Source organism: Ambystoma mexicanum, chromosome 12 (genome assembly GCF_040938575.1).
Source record: "Ambystoma mexicanum isolate Mex_15411 chromosome 12, UKY_AmexF1_1, whole genome shotgun sequence".
NCBI lineage: Eukaryota > Metazoa > Chordata > Amphibia > Caudata > Ambystomatidae > Ambystoma > Ambystoma mexicanum.
Genome location: NC_090936.1, coordinates 166,827,561 through 166,846,918, shown reverse-complemented (window position 1 = coordinate 166,846,918; position 19,358 = coordinate 166,827,561). Strand labels below are relative to the sequence as shown.

At 47.0% G+C, this 19,358-nt stretch overlaps 1 protein-coding gene across 2 annotated transcripts in view; it reads left to right on the top strand.

Annotated features, from left to right (window-relative positions):
* Positions 1-19,358, top strand: part of TSPAN8 (tetraspanin 8) — a 663,429-nt gene that overhangs the window by 122,212 nt on the left and 521,859 nt on the right. For both annotated transcript variants that reach the window (XM_069627690.1, XM_069627689.1), the window contains exon 3: positions 9,641-9,728. In XM_069627690.1, coding sequence (XP_069483791.1) covers positions 9,669-9,728 — 60 coding nt within the window. In that variant the 5' untranslated portion in view covers positions 9,641-9,668. The remainder of the gene's footprint in view (positions 1-9,640; positions 9,729-19,358) is intronic.

Sequence of the window (19,358 nt, the reverse complement as noted above, 5' to 3'; positions counted from 1 at the left end):
TGCCTGCGGACGTGGCTATCCGGGTCCAGGTTGAGCCTGTTCTGACTGGTGTGGCGTTGCGTCAACGGGCCATGCGAGGTGACCTGCAGTCTTTTCATGAGGAGACTGCACGTCATCTCGAATGGCTCGTTGACCATGTCAGCCTGCTGGTACAGGTCACCCAGGCCGGATTCCTCCGTATGATGGGGCTTGCTATGACCCCCTCCTCAACTGAACCCCCTACGCGCCAGTCGTCCTCTGTGCCATCTTCCCACCCATCAGTCACCTGGGTGCCCTGTGGAGCTGCCCCTGACGGTGCGGCCAGGCTGGTGGAGGAGGCATCCCTGCCACAGTCGGGAGCCGAACGTCCAGCAGGGGTGGCCGCATCAACGACTGCACCCCAGCCGGCGGAGGATGTGCAGGCAGCAGGAGGCAGTGCACGGGCAGAGGCACAGCAGCAGCAACGTGGTGGGAGCCATGAAGGCTCAGGGCCTTCAACATCGGAGGGGCAGGCATCGGCCGGAGGGCAGGAGGACCCACGACAGAGAGTGTCTTCCGTGTGGCAGCGGTTGGGCCACGCCATAGATGCGGAGCGGCAGCGGGCGGAAGAGGCACGGCTCACAATGGTCAGGGCGGAGAACTCCATGCGGAGGGCCCTGAGGCGGGCCGAGTGCCTCGAGGCAATCCGCAGGGGTTTGGAGGTGGACACGTCGACGGCGACATCCAAAAGTGAGCCGTCAAACTAGCCCGCTGCCCTTGTACATAGTTATGTAGGTAGTGTTAGGTTTCATTTTTTTTTGGATTTGTTTTGGACCTTTTGGACATTGGCCACATTTTTGTATATAGTTTATTTTATTAGTTAGTGTAGTTAGATAGGTTTCCTTTCTTTTGTTGGGATAATGGACCCTGGCTTGTTCGTATGTACATAGTTCACTGTTGGATTGTATTTTTCTTTCACATTTTAACCATGGAGCAATGGCTTTCTTTTTTATTTCTCATTGGATTTTGTTTTGTGGACAGTGACTTTGGACACCATTACTTTGGATATTGATTTTTGGTTTTACTTTTTTTCACGGACATGCTTCTTTTCATTTTTGTACATTCCCATTTATGTTTCTTTATTTTTGATTCTATTTATGTTTCCTTTAATACATATTTTTTTTATCAAACTTCAATGTGTAGTATCATCTCATTGGTTTCAGGCATATCATGATATGGGTTTTGAGATTCACTGACACCCATTGGGTGTATGTGAGGGAAATTTGTTTGTTTCGGAACTTGCAATTGGTGTTTTGTCATGTAATTGGTGGGTGTTTTGCATTTGGAGGCTGACCATAGGGACCAGGGATCTGGATTGTGATGACATGTTGTCTGGGGAACATGAGTTGGACATAGGTGGGGGCCTGCTGGCAGGTGCCCCACAGTGCTGGGGGGTGGGGGGTGGGGAACATGAGTTGGACATGGGTGGGGGCCTGGTGGTGGGTGCCCCTGCACTGCTGGGGGGTGGGGAACATGAGTTGGACATGGGTGGGGGCCTGCTGGCAGGTGCCCCACAGTGCTGGGGGGTGGGGGGTGGGAGACATGGGTGGGGGCCTGCTGGCAGGTGCCCCACAGTGCTGGGGGGTGGGGGGGGTGGGGAACATGAGTTGGACATGGGTGGGGGCCTGCTGGCAGGTGCCCCACAGTGCTGGGGGTTGGGGGGGTGGGGAACATGAGTTGGACATGGGTGGGGTCCTGCTGGCAGGTGCCCCACAGTGCTGGGGGGTGGGGGGGTGGGAGACATGGGTGGGGGCCTGCTGGCAGGTGCTCCACAGTGCTGGGGGTGGGGGGGGGAACATGAGTTGGACATGGGTGGGGGCCTGCTGGCAGGTGCCCCACAGTGCTGGGGGGTGGGGGGGTGGGGAACATGGGTGGGGGCCTGCTGGCAGGTGCCCCTGCACTGCTTAGGGGTGGGGGTGGTGGGAGACATGGGTGGGGGCCTGGTGGAGGGTGCCCCTGCACTGCTGCAGGGTGGGGGGGTGGGAGACATGGGTGGGGGCCTGGTGGAGGGTGCCCCTGCAATGCTGGGGGGTGGGGGGTTGGGAGACATGGGTGGGGGCCTAGTGGAGGGTGCCCCTGCACTGCTGGGGGGTGGGGGTGGTGGGAGACATGGGTGGGGGCCTGGTGGAGGGTGCCCTGCACTGCTGGGGGGTGGGGGTGTGGGAGACATGGGTGTGGGCCTGGTGGAGGGTGCCCCTGCACTGCTGGGGGGTGGGGGGTGGGAGACATGGGTGGGGGCCTGGTGGAGGGTGCCCCTGCACTGCTGGGGGGTGGGGGTGGTGGGAGACATGGGTGGGGGCCTGGTGGATGGTTCCCCTGCACTGCTGGGGGGTGGGGCGGTGAGGAACATGAGTTGCACATGGGTGAGGGCCTGCTGGCAGGTGCCCCACAGTGCTGGGGGGTGGAGGGGGTGGGAGACGACATGGGTGGGGGCCTGCTAGCAGGTGCCCCACAGTGCTGGGGGGTGGGGGGGTGGGGAACATGAGTTGGACATGGGTGGGGGCCTGCTGGCAGGTGCCCCACAGTGCTGGGGGGTGGGGGGGTGGGAGACATGGGTGGGGGCCTGGTGGAGGGTGCCCCTCCACTGCTGGGGGTTGGGGGTGGTGGGAGACATGGGTGGGGGCCTGGTGGAGGGTGCCCCTGCACTGCTGGGGGGTGGGGGTGGTGGGAGACATGGGTGGGGGCCTGGTGGAGGGTGCCCCTGCACTGCTGGGGGGTCGGGGGGAGACATGGGTGGGGGCCTGGTGGAGGGTGCCCCTGCACTGCTGGGGGGTATTGGGAGACATGGGTGGGGGCCTGGTGGAGGGTGCCCCTGCACTGCTGGGGGGTGGGGTGGGTGGGGAACATGAGTTGGACATGGGTGGGGGCCTGCTGGCAGGTGCCCCACAGTGCTGGGGGTTGGGGGGTGGGAGACATGGGTGGGGGCCTGGTGGAGGGTGCCCCTGCACTGCTGGGGGTGGGGGGGTTATGGGAGACATGGGTGGGGGCCTGGTGGAGGGTGCCCCTGCACTGCTGGGGGGTGGGGTGGTGGGAGACATGGGTGAGGGCCTGGTGGAGGGTGCCCCTGCACTGCTGGGGGGTGGGGGGTGGGATACATGGGTGGGGGCCTGGTGGAGGGTGCCCCTGCACTGCTGGGGGGTGGGGGTGGTGGGAGACATGGGTGGGGGCCTGGTGGAGGGTGCCCCTGCACTGCTGGGGGTGGGGGGTGGGGAACATGAGTTGGACATGGGTGGGGGCCTGCTGGCAGGTGCCCCACAGTGCTGGGTGGTGGGGGGGGTGGGAGATATGGGTGGGGGCCTGCTGGCAGGTGCCCCACAGTGCTGGGGGTGGGGGGGTGGGGAACATGAGTTGGACATGGGTGGGGGCCTGCTGGCAGGTGCCCCACAGTGCTGGGGGGTGGGGGGGTGGGGAACATGAGTTGGACATGAGTGGGGGCCTGATGGCAGGTGCCCCACAGTGCTGGGGGGTGGAGGGGGTGGGAGACATGGGTGGGGGCCTGCTGGCAGGTGCCCCACAGTGCTGGGGGGTGGGGGGGTGGGGAACATGAGTTGGACATGGGTGGGGGCCTGCTGGCAGGTGCCCCACAGTGCTGGGGGGTGGGGGGGTGGGGAACATGGGTGGAGGCCTGCTGGCAGGTGCCCCTGCACTGCTGGGGGTTGGGGGTGGTGGGAGACATGGGTGGGGGCCTGGTGGAGGGTGCCCCTGCACTACTGGGGGGGAGCGGTGGGAGACATGGGTGGGGGCCTGGTAGAGGGTGCCCCTGCACTGCTGGGGGGTGGGGGTGGTGGGAGACATGGGTGGGGGCCTGGTGGAGGGTGCCCCTGGTGGCTGGGGCTGCAGGGGGACATGCGTTGGTGGGCAGTAGTGCAAGTTGACATGTGGCTTGGCTGGGGGGCATGGCCATGGTGGATGGGGTGCCTGCAGGACATGTGCACGGTAGGCCCCTGTGGTGTGAGCCACCTGCAGGGGCCGTGGAGGGTGTAGAGGGAACACCTGGGAGGACCCACATGTGCAATTCACGTGTGGTGCTCCTCGCGCACCCCTGTAATACACGTACCCTGATGGAATCGCGTGTGGAACTTCCCGCGCACCCCTGGAATACACGTACCCTGCTGATGTTGCGTGTGATACTTCCCCCGCACCCCGAAGTACACGTACCCTGATGAGATCGCGTGTGGAACTTCCCGCGCACCCCTGACATATGCGTACCCTGCTCGCACGGGGCCAATCGCGTGTGGAACTTCCCGCGCACCCCTGAAATACACGTACCCTGCTGATGTCGCGTGTGAAACTTCCCCCGCACCCTGAAATACACGTACCCTGCTGAAATCGCGTGTGGAACTTCCCGCGCACCCCTGAAATACACGTACCCTGCTGGAATCGTGTGTGGAACTTCCCGCGCACCCCTGAAATACGCGTACCCTGCTCGCACTGGGCCAATCGTGTGTGGAACTTCCCGCGCACCCCTGAAATACACGTACCCTGCAGATGTCGCGTGTGAAACTTCCCCCGCACCTCGAAATACATGTACCCTGCTGAAATCGCGTGTGGAACTTCCCGCACACCCCTGAAATACGCGTACCCTGCTCGCACGGGGCCAATCGCGTGTGGAACTTCCCGCGCACCCCTGAAATACACGTACCCTGCTGATGTCGCGTGTGAAACTTCCCCGCACCCCGAAATACACGTACCCTGCTGAAATCGCATGTGGAACTTCCCGCGTACCCCTGAAATACGCATACCCTGCTCGCACGGGGCCAATCGCGTGTGGAACTTCCCGCGCACCCCTGAAATACACGTACCCTGCTGATGTCGCGTGTGAAACTTCCCCCGCACCCTGAAATACACGTACACTGCTGAAATCACGTGTGGAACTTCCCGCGCACCCCTGAAATACGCGTACCCTGCTGAAATCGCGTGTGGAACTTCCCGCGCACCCCTGAAATACACGTACCCTGCTGGAATCGCGTGTGGAACTTCCCGCGCACCCCTGAAATATGCGTACCCTGCTCGCACGGGGCCAATCGCGTGTAGAACTTCCTGCGCACCCCTGAAATACACGTACCCTGCTGAAATCGCGTGTGGAACTTCCCGCGCACCCCTGAAATACACATACCCTGCGGCAATCGCGTGTGGAACTTCCCGCGCAACTCTGAAATACACGTACCCTGCTCGCACGGGGCCAATCGCGTGAGGTACTTCCCGCGCACCCCAGTGATACACTTAGCCCGCTTGCCGTGCTGGTACAGGGTTAGCGCAGCCCTTTGCGCTGGATTGGGGATTTTGATGGCTTTTCCCTGCGCGAGAGGCGTTCTTGGGGGCGTAACTGGTGCTGCTGCAGGGTCGCTGCGCCACTGTGCGCCACGGCTGGTTTTGGTGGCTGGAATCCATGAATACGCTGTGCGCGGAAATGGATTTTAGCGCACGCGGCTGGCGCAGGGATTCGCACGCGCACACTGTGCGCCAGCCGCGTGCGCCACTTGTGCGCTGAATTCTATGAATTACCCCCTTAATGATGTATTGATGGACCTCTGAATGTTTGTCATTGCTTAATAATATATCAAATTCAAACCATTTGAATAACGTTACATATTTTTATTTTAGATTTTATAAATTGATAAGTACTACACATGAATGCTCAGTTTAATCATATGATACTTCTGGACCAGTGTATTGTCCTCCTGCTGTTATTGTTGATCAGCGTAGTAAAATAAAAAATGTATCACAATAAGCCAATACAAATATTAAAACCTATTTAATCAGTAATGCCATATATGATGTAATTATCGATGAAGCCATTTGCGATGTCATCTTTGATGTGCTGGATATTAGTCTTAGCAGTGCATGGCGTTGGCACGAGTTCTGGTTGCATGGCTTACCATAACTGGCAAATTTCTCTGGTTTTGCGATTTTGCCCTGCAAAGATAACGTTTTTTAAACAACGTCTATTCGCCCAATTTCACAGGCTTTTATTAGAGCAATTTAACCATAAGATCCCTTTCATACATTTTTTCATCACATTTCAAAGGTTTTTAGTAGTGGAGCAACTTAACGTAATGTCCCTGTAACAATGTTTTCATTGAATGCTTTTATTAGGACAACTTAACCATAGTATCCCTTTAACAAAGCTTTTTCACTGAATTTATTTATATATATAAATTATAATATGCCATTCACCGCCCTATAGTTAAATTGAGTCTTGACTTCCATAGGAAATCTAAAAAAAATGAATTGCTAATAACTTTCGACTCATATGACGGATCTGGCTGAAGTTTTGCAAACAAAATTGTAGTCATGGGCACTCCTGGACTGGATATTTTGGGAAAGATCTGTTAAAAAATAAATCAGTTATTAAGAAAGTTAAAAAACGTTGTTCGGCCTAGTCCCCATTCATTTTACCATAGAGAAAAAGTTAAATTTCGGCTCATGCGCACAGCCAAAACCGCAAGATGGAATTGGACAAGGTACCAAATAAATTAGGCATACTGGCTTTATTCTGTCAAGTAGTTGTTAAAAAATCTGATGGAGAAGAGAGTGGCCCCTGCTCATAAAATTATAGCTGTATCTCCCATGGTGCTTTCCAGCAGAGACGCTGACAGGATTTTCAGGAATGAAAAAGCAGCCATTGTTTCCTAAAATTCTATTACTAATAACTTTTGACTTGCTCAATGGATTTGGATGAAATATTCAAAACATAAAGTTTGGCAAGAACTCCCGCCCACTTCCCGAACTGCAAATGTTGGCAACAATATGTTATGAAATGAAAGTTATTAAGAAAACAAAACACCACAGTTTCACAGTTTTCAGTCCATTCATTTTTCCATAGAGAAAGAGTGCTGTTTTTAAACAGCAGTAGCGCAAAATTCCGCTGGTCAGATTTGGACCAAATAAGAAACAAATTGGGCGCAAAACGTCTTAAAATTCTGAAAGTCTTTGGGGTAAATCCATCCCGTCGTTTCTAAAATATTTGACAGATTGGTCTTGGTTATTTGCAGCAGAGAAGCTTAGAGAGGCAAATAGCTTTTGATGCTCGATGGATTTGGATTACACTTTATAAACCATTGGCTATATGGGGACCGCATGTACAATATTTGCTATCCATCAAAGGACGATTCTCCTATTGTTTGTGGCAATGCAGACGACCCCCTGGATGGAACCACTGAATGGAATTTGTTGTTGTTTCATAATGCTATCAAACGTAATTATTTTCCGGGTCACTGAAATGTTATCATTGTATGTTACATGAAACTGATAAATAGTCCCAAAAAATCTAAAAGAAAAAAAAAACATATCACTTTCTTGGCGTCTACAGAGGTGGGGGACCTGTTCTCTTGTCTTCCTCCTCAGCATTTTTGGGACTTTATCAACCAAGTTTCAATTTCATCTGATCAGGCAGAGAAGGGAATACGGCAAGCTTTAAAAGATCAAAATACAAATGTTTTCAGTCTCTTTTAGAAACTGCAGAAGACTGGGAATTTTCCTGATATCCAGTAAGAGATTATTCCAATACAGATGACCATGCATGATCTGCTTAAGGCTCTGGAGCTAGAATACCTAGGGTTCCCCACCCCCAAACTTGAAATGGTGGCAACAATTAAAGGTTATTTCATTCTATTCCCATGTGTTTCCCATAGAGAGAAATTGCAGTTTTTGAACAGCCATAGCGCAAAAAAAGCTTGCAGATTTGGTCCAAATTTACAGAGTCTAATAACGTTCTCGACACCAGAAAGAGTCTCAAAACTCTTCTGTTTTTGTAGTCACTCCTAGAGGAACACTGATTGTTTTGAACAACAGCGCTTAGATGTCCTGATACTGATACCAACAGCCATAGCAATCACATTAGGCTAGAAGTTGGGAGTGGGAAAGAAGACACCATGTGAAGTTAGTGGATTGGGCGTGAGTTAGGGAGCCATTTAAGGGTAGAACATTTTTAGTTTATCAGGGGAAGACCGCATGAATCTCAGGAGATTACAGTGCCAATGCAGCAAGGCATGCTCAGACAAAAAGTGTGTCACACGAAGCAGTGAGTGATAAGGGGTTATAGGAGAGGATTAGGGAGGGAAACAGAATTTGAGTGGAATGAAGGGAACTGAAAATAAGCCCAAACGAAAACTATTGTTACAACAGGTACAGTGGCCACAGCAGAAGGCCGTGGCTAGTGGGCCCTGAGGAAACCTATTGGTACAACATGGCTGTCAGCATTGGTCATGACCAAGGAACAAATAGCCAACCGAAGGCCATGTTTAGTGGCCCAGTAGTGTTTTAAGATATACAGTGGGCACGGCCAAAGGCAGTGGTCACTGGCCAGGGTCGAAGGCCGTGACTAGTGGGGTCGAAAGACTTCTATACTGGCCACAACGATGCCCATGGCTACCTAGTGGGAACATATACTGTTTTATCTTCTGATAATAGCATGTGAATTCCGTAGGAACCAATTGTAGGCCACCTGCAAGCATAAACATGAAGAGTAAACCCAATTTTGACTTGTTTTACGCTTCGCTTTTATATTCTGTTTTGTAAATGTTTACAATTGCAGCAGGGGACACAAAAGCAAATAAGTACCCCTGCATGCAATTCAAGTTTTTTGTTTTTTGAAACATGACCCACTTGGTCTTTAAGCATACATTTTGAAAAGATATTCTGGGATCCTCCCTTTGTTCCTGTTTAGATTTACTGCTAAATTACTGTGATTTCCCCACGAAATTACAGCGAAAATGGTTTGCTTCGATGAAAAAACAAGATTGCGGTTTCCCATTTATGAAATGCCTCGGTGTCTGCAATGCACCATGGGAGATACATTAACGTTTTTTTGGGACTGGGGACATCCCATTCTTCATCGATTTATTTTTAAAACTACTGGACGGATGTACACCAATCCAACAAAAGGCTCATCTGAGACTCTTTGTGCCCAACGTATTTCTTATTTGGTGCAAATCTGTCAAGCAACTTTCGTGCCATGATTTTATGGAAACTCTTTTTCTGTATGGCAGAATGAATGGTAGAAGGCCGAAAACAGCATTTTTTTTGTTTTCTTAATGACTTTTGAGCCATTTAATTAATTTTCACCAGAATCTCGAGTTTGGAGTGGCCCGGGCCACAGATTTGTTTTGGAAAATGTCATACAAATACATCCAGCAAGTTATTAGCAATAGAATTGTGGGAAAAGTCAATGCAGCTCGCACCCTATTATACATACATATTTGTACGTCTGTGTGCGTGTGTGTATATACAGTATGCACCCTGCAGTGTTAGACATAAATTGATGACACTTACAGTAATTATACAGGTTGTTTATGTTTCCATCTTAAAATAATGCTCTTTAAAAATAAAAAAACCTCCTCAATTGTGTATGCCCTTGAGGTATGGTATTTCTGCATGTGTTAGTCAGCTCAGCCGTACCGGAGTCATGAACACAGGCCCATAACCTCTTTTTATCCATACATCCCTGGAAGGATACTAAACACTTCCCTTTTTGCATTATTTAAATGAAATGTGATGAAGTAACTGTAGTTTGTGTATCTGTTTAATTTGTCTAGCATAATAGCATACACTAACAAAGCTTTTATTTACCTAGGACTAAACCAATTAAATACATTTAATAATTTATTTATGTTTTCCTTAGTAATCCATCAGGTTACACTGTTTGCAAAATGGCACAAGTCAGCAAATGTCTGAAGTACTCCATGTTTGTCTTCAATGTGCTGTTCTGGGTAAGTCAGTCTTTGATCCCTGTATTGCATAGAATTAACAGTCTGCATGTGATCCGTTTCTGCTAATGCTGAGGGGGTATAATGAGTAGTCCTTGGCATTTTCACCACTGTGTTAAATGTGTCTGGGCATAACACGCTGTTGTTTGCACTGTGGCATTTGCACCCCTATGAGATTTGCTGCTGTTTATATCCTACTGACATTTGCACAGTATTATCTGTACCACTGATTGCTCCTATGTTCCGCCTCCTTTCCTTCATACGGGGGACGAGACTAGTGCCATATTTGTAAAGCAAAAATACATTTCCTTATATGTTTAACAATGCACAGTGTGTGCGTGCAGCAGTGCCCATCCAGGCAATACATTGGCCTTGCCCCACCTGTCCTCTCGACAGGTGAACATTCTGTAGCCTTTGGCACAAGTAGTGTTTTCTCTCTGTTCTTTTCCTATCATTTTTCTTTTGATGTTTGTTCTTCCCGGGCCCCCATTTTCTCAGCTTTGCAATGGAGCATTCCTCCACAAATGCATGTTAAGTCAGATTGTCCATCTGCCCAAGCTCTGAGCTGTGGGTACCAACAGCAGACCCAAAATGAGGGGAAAGTCAATTTCTTCACCTCTCCGGAGACAGCTAGCGACTTTGTTGAGAGGATTTAGAAACCGCAATCCAAGGGGCGGCTGAAACATAAGGACGGAGGGGCTGGGAATGGTGGTGAAAATGATGGTGACTCCGGAATACCGTTGTACCTTAGGACGGAATGATCATGGATCAGATGCGAGGCTGACGAGAGGGCCTTGATCGACACCAACACTTTGTGGATGCAGCAAGCCCTGTCTGGGTTACTTCCACTCTAAAAAATGTGTTTCGAGAACATTTCATAAAGGCTGAAGTTGTTAACAGTTCGAGCACACTGTGTGTGAACCGCTCAAGCTCTGGTTATGAGGAGGGTACTTATTGGGGGGAGTGGGGATGTGTATGGGGATATGGTACTGTTGTTTGTTTTACTGCTGTTGTTTTGGTTAAGAGTGTATAGCAGGGAAACAGGATAATTTGCAGTGATGGGGAACTGTCTCGAGGAGGTGGGGGGGGGTGGTGAATTAAACACCAGTCGGAGGGATACAGTGTAATAAATAAGGTCACTTGGTGCTGGTAATAGCCCAGGGGGAAGATGTGTGTCTGGCGTACCCATAGCGGGGATTAAGATGACCACCTGGAATATCAGAGTAGGGGGGCAACCACCCTTGTAAGACCAGGAAGCTACTTCTGTATTTAAGACTGCATGAAGTGAATATAGAATTTCTACAGGAGACACACCTTACTGGTCTGTCTAAAGGTAAATGGGCCTCGCAAGGGGGGTATCACTGGTATTACTCACCCTAATCTGTATAAAAGGGGGTTGTGATACTTATCCATCAATACCTTGGAGTCCGTCTGTGTGAGGTCCAGAAAGACCAAGAGGGTAGGCATTGATGGTTATAGGTACCATAGAAGGTATTCAGGTTGCTCACATTAACACCTACACTCCAAACACAGATGGCCTGGTGTTCTTCAAGGCCAAAAAGAAATACTACGACAACCGAATCACAAAAGTCACCAACACCCAAAAATAACTATTCAAAATCGTAAATGATATGAGAAATTCCCCTGAATGCAATAACACACCGGTACCCTCACAAAAACTATGCAATGATCTTGCTTACCACTTGAAAAATGAAATCACTGACATACATCGGATCATACAAAGCAGACCAATCAACCAGAACGTGCTCCATGCCCCACCTTTTCTGGAATCACAGCACAAGCTGCAAAGCTTCACCCAAATATCAGGAGAGAAATTCCTCAAGATGGTGCAACAAAACAACAAAGCAGGCTCCTCAAGTGAACCCTGCCAACCAGACATCTATAAATCAATCCTTACACAACACAGGCACACCATTGGAATACCACAGAAACCTCTTCAGCCAATCATTCTCAACGGGGAGAGAACCACATGTTTTCAAACCTGCGTACATCAAATCATTCTCAAGGATACAACGGGCGATCTGGAAGACCTCTCTAACTTCAGACCGATATCAAACATGCCCTAACTGGCAAAACTACTAGAGACCTAAGTCTACGAACAAACACTGGAACACGTAAAAATTCACCAACTATTGAACCAGGCACAAGTCGGCTTCAAATCCATGAGAGGGACCGAGACAGCACTTCTCTCTATCGGTGATGACCTAAAGACTAATGCAGATTCCACCACAAACTCTGCATAAATACTACTCGACCTCTCTGCAGCGCTCGACACAGTCAGCCACAACATCTTCATCAAGAGATTCGAAGAAATAGGGATCATCGACACAGCTGCTGCTCTGGATGAAATCTTTCCTATCTGAAAGAACAGAAACAATATAGACAAAACCATTCAAATCTGCGCCAGGGACACAACCTGTGGAGTACCGCAAGCATCCTTCCATCCTCACTCTTCTTCAACATCTACATGACTCCACTAATCAAGCTCATCAAAAGGCACAGCCTCGCCTGCTACAACTATGCAGATGGCACCCAAATCATCTACAAGAGGATAACACAACTCTAATAGACTGTCTCAAAGAACTCTACAAATGGATCAAAACAACCAGCCTTAAAGTCAACCCGGGCAAGACGGAAATCCTCATTGTATCCAGAAAACCAAAAAAGCAACCAATACATCCCATGGCGCACAGACCTACGAACAGCACCCATGCCATTAAAAATTGTCAAAAACCTTGGAATCCCAATGGACAACTAGCTAACCCTAGAACCACAAATAAACTCAATAATCAAGAAATGCTTCTTCCACCTGCACACAATCAAAAAGATTCTTCTATTCCTCTCCTTCACACACACAACACTGGCCATCATCTCCCTCATCACGTCCAGGATAGACTACGCCAACATCCTTTACCTTGGAATGCCGGATTATCTACTGAAGAAACTGCAACGTATACAGAACGCAGCGGGCAAGACTTCTCCTCAAACTCTCATGAAGGGACCACATCACTGCATCACTGCATCGCTAAAGATGCTACATTGGTACCTGTGTAAAGCCCCGTCAAGTCCCGCTTTGCTGCGGGTTGCTTTACCAGCGTTTTCCTTTGGATGCTGTTTGCGGCTGCTGCAGTGGATTTACAGTGAACTTCAAGTTCCAACAGGTGAAGACTGAAGCAAAGACACTTGTAATAGTACAAACTGAATCCTGACACGTTTGTTTCTTTTATTTACTTAGGCTCTCCTCACGTAATACAGGGCGGAGCTATATAAAACAGTCGTGCGCGCACCGCACGCGCGCACCCGTGTAAAGCCCCGTCAAGTCCCGCTTTGCCGCTTAACCGCGGCTTCGCGGTTAGCATAGCGTGGGTCCTTTTAATATTGTATATATTTTTTTAATATATTCTTTCTCATTAGATTTTTTAGTTGGTGTCATCAGTGGATACCGTCCTTGGCACTTTAAGCTTTAACATTGCCTCACTGCAATGAGGAAAAAGGACAATAATGTTTACCCTGCGCACGGACATGCCATGTCCTGAACGTTTGCGTGCTATCTTTGATTCCGCGTCCAATTATAGTCCTGTGTCCACACCAAAATCAGCTTGCACACTTGTGAAGGGTGCTCATTGGGATAAACGCCAGACGAAGAAACGGACACACTCTAATATTGTAACTGGTGATTTATGAGACTTTCAGTTTGCTTCCTCGCGCTCTTCATGTCCCATGACGCAAATGTCTGAACTCACAAATCTAAGTGTCTCGAATGCGGAGGCCCAGCCTATTCCCATTGTTCTAGATGGTTCAGCTGCACAGCAACCCTTAATGAGTTCACCGATGGAACAAGATTTGAATGTTGGAACTGAGGCTCCCAAACAATTATCTAATATCTCACTGTCAGACACTATAATCCTACAGAATGCTCGCTCAGGTATTGTTGGTTCAGTGCAAAATAATCCTAATCTTGCTAATGTTGTAGACAATGCGGTTATTGAGTTGGAGTCTTCAAACTCTTGTTTTTCGGCCAGGGATGATGAATCTAACCTATCAAAATATCTGGTTTTATTTGAAAATGAAAACCTTTTCTGAGTCCGAAACTTCTATTTCATTTATTCCTCCAACTCCTAGGAGACTGAATAGAAATAGTTTGGTATTTTCGGGCTCTCAATCCAAAAAAGTTCTTCTGGTAACAATCGAAATAATGAATACTGCATTAATGTCTCTTGCCAAATTATTTGAAGTTTTGGATTCAAAGGTAAATTCACTCCATACCGATTCTGAAAATATGATGAGCTGGCAGAAAATATTCAGTGATTCCATGGCCCACAGACAAGAGTCTGATGATGAAGCCTCTGCACTGTTATCAAAGCAACTTGCAGAATTATTAACACTACAGAAAAATATAACTAAGCGTTTGGATGTACAGTCGAGTTCACTAATAGCTAGTAAGAGCATACAATGCTCTAAGACCGCTGTGCCTTGAGTTAAGGGTATCATATGTGAATCATCTGTAGAGGCGGCGGAAATAGTACCCTTGCCTCCCCAGCCCCTGATTACGGACGCACTGGTAGTTGCAACTGCTGCTGCCTCCTCTAAGTCAAAAGATCTACAGCCTCTAAAAGAGGCCTACATGTTTTTTTGCAAAAAACTCAAAAAGGAAAAACTCTGAACGACAGGCAAATCTGAAAAAATCTAAAAATCTAAAAACCAAAGGAGGGGTCTCCAATGGACAAACAAGATAGTTCTTTAAATCATTGTCAAAACCAGTAAGGTGCTCAACGTTAGCATCTAATGCAATAACCAAAAAATATTTAAACCTAACGCAAGAAAGGAAAAAAATTGCAAGTTCCAAGACCCAAGGAGATCTAACTCATTCTCCGTTGGATATGCTTGTTCAGGTGGCAGAGGATATGGAACCTGGGTCGGAGGGTGTGTTGTTAGAGATTCCATCTGCACCCACAATCCAAGCTAATGTAGCGAATAGTAATGAAAAATCTGATACTACATTTCATAGACAAGAACTCAGGAAAGCCGTGGATGAGTATATGAGTAAATCTCATCAAGCTTTGGTTGTGAGTCATCCGCTAGCGCAAGCGTCCTCTGTAATTGCGAAAAATTCCGGGCTGTGCAATGATATACATGCAAATGCTGCGAGGCCGTTAAGTACTCCTGGTGCAAAGGCCTCAAATAAAAAATTACCTGAAAACTTGCCTGATACTCAGAATATCCTGCAAAATAGCATTTTAAATACAATCAAGGATTGTTTGGTAGCTTTAACCTCGGAAAAGAACAATCTGAAATCCTCTATGAAATCTCTCATTAGTAATAAATCTGATTGTGTATCTGCTTTGGATGCAAGAGCTAACACCAAGAGTGTCTCCTTCAAACCTATAGTAGTTGAAAGGAACTGTAATCCGCAGGCAGAATCCATTGTTAAAAAAAAAGAAACAATCTCAAAAGGGAACTCTAAGATCAAAAAGCCTTCCCAAATGTTCTCATTATTTCTTAGTTGTCGTGGTGACTCATTCCCAAATTACACCATGAATCGAATGAGCATCATGCAAATATTTTCTGATATTCCAACTCTGGAAGAACTCTCTACAAGTGATATCGAGCAGGTAGAGTTTCCTGACGATAACGATCCTACTGTATCGTGTCTTTGGATAAGATCTGCTCTCTATGAGTTGGGATTTAATTTAATCCCAACTACAAAAGAGAGCCCGGTTGTGGAGGTCTCAGGTCTCACAACAGTCAGGAAGACAGAGGGACAATGGTGATGGCCCGTCGGGTCAGGGCTGCTGTTTTAATAAATCCTAACTAGAAGTTGTTGAACCCTGTCCTCTGACTCATAAAATAACCATTGCGAGCTGGAATACCAGAGGACTTAAGCATTTATTGAACAATTCTAACTGCTCTCTAAAGGGTTATGATATAGTCCTGCTGCAGGAAACTTGGTTAACTGCACCGTTATCGTGGGACAATCATTATGTTAATTTAGTTCCGGCTGTAAAAGGTCAAAAAGGAAGACCCATGTCTGGCCTTGTAACAATCTCCAATATAACCACAACAAACAATATAGCAGATTGGCCCTCCCCGAATTCCTCTATACAATGCTCAACAATAGTGGTTCAAAAGGTGAAATTCGCAGTAGTTAACATATATTGGAACCCATTGGCGATACTCACTGTCACCTTTTTCAAAGATCTTAATGTAATCATGGAAAAAATTACCACCACTCCTAATATAGCACATGTTATTTTGGCCGGTGACTTGAATATTCACCTCTTAGCACCGGAAAAAAAGAGAAATTCGGATTGGGTCATTCAATGGCTTGAGTTTGTACAGACATGGGACTTAATAATGCTAAATGGTGCAATGGAGACGGACATCCCGCCTTCACATACCTGGGCTTGTGGTTTACAAAAAGCAACTATTAATTATGTATATGTGGACAGAGGACTGTTTGCCAAAATTTCTAAGTTCAGTATACTGCCAACTGTATCTAGTGATCATCTGATGTTGACGATCGAAATTATGATTTACTCGCATGGCAAGGTTCAGTTTCAACAAAAGCAGCTGAGTAGTCTGATTGTAAACCCTCAACAGAACAGATTACAGTGGACCCAACCTGCGCTAGAAGCATTCGCTGGTAGCTTGGTAGATGACCATTATCGCCTAGAAAGAGGTTTGGAGGCACCAGAATACTATGATAAGATGCATCTATTTGCATCTCCCTCTGCATTTAGTGGTAAGAAACTAAACAATCCCTGTGCCACATATTCGATCAATCCGTTAGACTGAGGAAGATGCTATTTCGGAAGCAGAAAAGACAGATACTATCTCTTCCGGTGCAATATCGTGAGTTATCTTTACGCAAAGTAAAGACAAACTATAAAAACTGGATGCGAGCACACAAGGCAGTTATGCAACAAAATGATGGGGAAAGGTGGTTACAAGTGATGAAAACCAAAAATACCTCGCAGATTTGGAAGCTGATAAACGCTGGCTCAGTCGCCCCACAGCCGATATCTCAGCTTAATGGCGTCTCAGAAAAAAGGTGGGTCAGTTATTTTACAGACAATTATGAACTCCCACAAAATAGTACATCACAATTGTCTCTTGATTCTACTCATAGCCCTGTCTCCATTAATTTCGATCAAGCAGACGTGCTATACTACATAAATAAGGCCAGCTCTTCAAGAGCTCCCGGCCCAGATGGCTTATCAAATTTTGTCCTGAAGCAGAACCCAGAGTCATGGGCCATGAGTCATCTTATATGCTGTCTTCCAAGTCATTCAAATAAAACAAACTGTTCCGTTATCATGGTGTAAAGCTATAACAGTGCCAATATATAAAAAAAGGTGATCGAACAAACCCTGCAAGATATCGACCGATAGCTCTCCTTGATGCCCCTGGAAAGATCTACAGTAGAATTGTTATAAGAGATATTAACATCTGGGCTTCCAAAGAGAACTGTTGTGATCCTTTTCAAACTGGATTTGTTGCAGGTCTTGGCACTGCTATCAATATTACGACACTTAATGCGATTAAAGAACTGTGTGCGGCAAAAAATCAACCTCTCTACTTGGCGTATGTAGACTTTCGAGTTGCATTTGACTCGGTAGATCGCCAGTTACTCCTTGAAAAGCTAATAAGATTTGGTTGTCCTCCCTCACTTGTAACGATAATATACTTACTTCACTTAAATACTTCTATGCAGGTCAAAGTGAATTTGGATGGATTGCTATCTGAAGTGATTCACACCAAACGCGGCCTGAAACAAGGCTGCATACTTGCTTCTACACTATTCAATTTGTTCATTTATGATTTGGGAATTGAATTTATGGAAGTGATGAATGATGCACCAAAACTTGGAAATCAGCCTATAGCATGGCTTCTTTATGCAGATGACTTGATCCTCATCTCACAGACACCAAGTGTCTTGCAGAATATGCTTAATAAATTGGACCAATATGTTGATAGAAATAATCTATGTTTAAATTTGGAGAAAATGCAAGTTATGAGTTGGGCAGAAATAAAATGAGGCAAAGGAAATTTTATGATTGGTCCTTGAAAAACCAAAAACTGACTCTTGTAAATGAATACAAATATCTTGGCGTCATGTTTAGTAACTCTCCCATAAATAAACCACAGCAGAATTATGTAAACGGCAAATTGACTACCCTAATCTCACAAGCAAAGATACTCCAATATAAGTATGGTAAATTTTCAAGTGCACATATTCTTATATTTTATCAACAAAAAGTAACCCCTATTATTACATATGGGGCGGAGGCCTGGTTACCTCCAAATCCGAACCACACCAGTGCCATTTGCTGAACCTGGATAATATACTTCCATGTAAAATCTCTTGTTTGGAATGCATTCATTCAAGACTGATCCAAAAAATGGACGCAGTACCGATAAATACCTCAAGGCGGCGCTAGCGGTCTAAACTCTGACAGGGAAACTGCATGTCAGGAGCTGCAGGAGAGGCCTTTACATCAAAGGCTGGGAGTTAATTAAAATCTTAACCACATGCTGTTCCCAGAAGACAATCTGAGTTAATTAACAGGCCAAAAGGCTGGGAACCCTTCTCACCTCAGGAAGCCCAGGAAACCACATGGTCATACTAACCAAATGCAAAGTGGCTCCCTGGTCTGCTGACCTCAGCCTCCCAGAGACCACACAATAGGCTCTTGCACTTGAATAGAATATGCTGATGTTGACTGTTGACTCTACACAAAGAGCTCCCAGCAGAAGAGACATGTGATCACTGACCCATCCAAGTCTTGGAGGCGGACTCCAACACTCTGAGAACTGAAATGAAAGCAAAAAATATATTTTACAGAAACACTGATAACTCTTGGTAACCGGATGACAGAAATGTGAAATGTGGGGAACCTTAAAATGGAAACTTTGCCTACAATTCAAGCCCAAACTCCAATTTGTGTGATGTTCTGGGGCAAAACCCTGCCATTTATTGACACCACAGACGCTGTATTTAAGCTAGACAAATGAAAAGTTACTGAGATATGTGTAGTAGGGGGGTGTATATGTGTATCAATTTTAATGAAAAACCAATGTTGCATAACCCACTAAAAAGCGCAAAATATTGCCATTTCTGGATGCAAGCTCTTAGAAACATCAGAGTTTGAACAGAGTATACCTCATGTGATACGTGATGGGTGCATGTAATTTCAAACCACTGTGTATCTATGAAATATGTCTATAGGTCAAATATAGATTTGTGTGTAATTTGACAGGGGAGTGTCCTTTCTGCAAGCCATTAAATGACATCATTCTGACACACAATCCTGCTCTCCAGTGAGACCGCAAAGAATTCTCCAACCTATCAGAACTCTGAAGGGGTTGGGCCTAGAAAGCTAGCCTCTCCACCCACTTTCAAACCACATAAACAGGGACCACTGAAATCTAGAGAGGACTTCATTTTCCATTTTCTTGCGGGAAGCTTTGCCGGACCACACAACATCCAGAAGATACCAGTTCCAGACTGACTCCAGCTACATATTCCAGAACCTAGAACTTATACTTTAGAACCTAAATCAGAGGCCTAAAACCACAAGCTGAGTTCTCAGGCCTCAAATCATTGCAAGC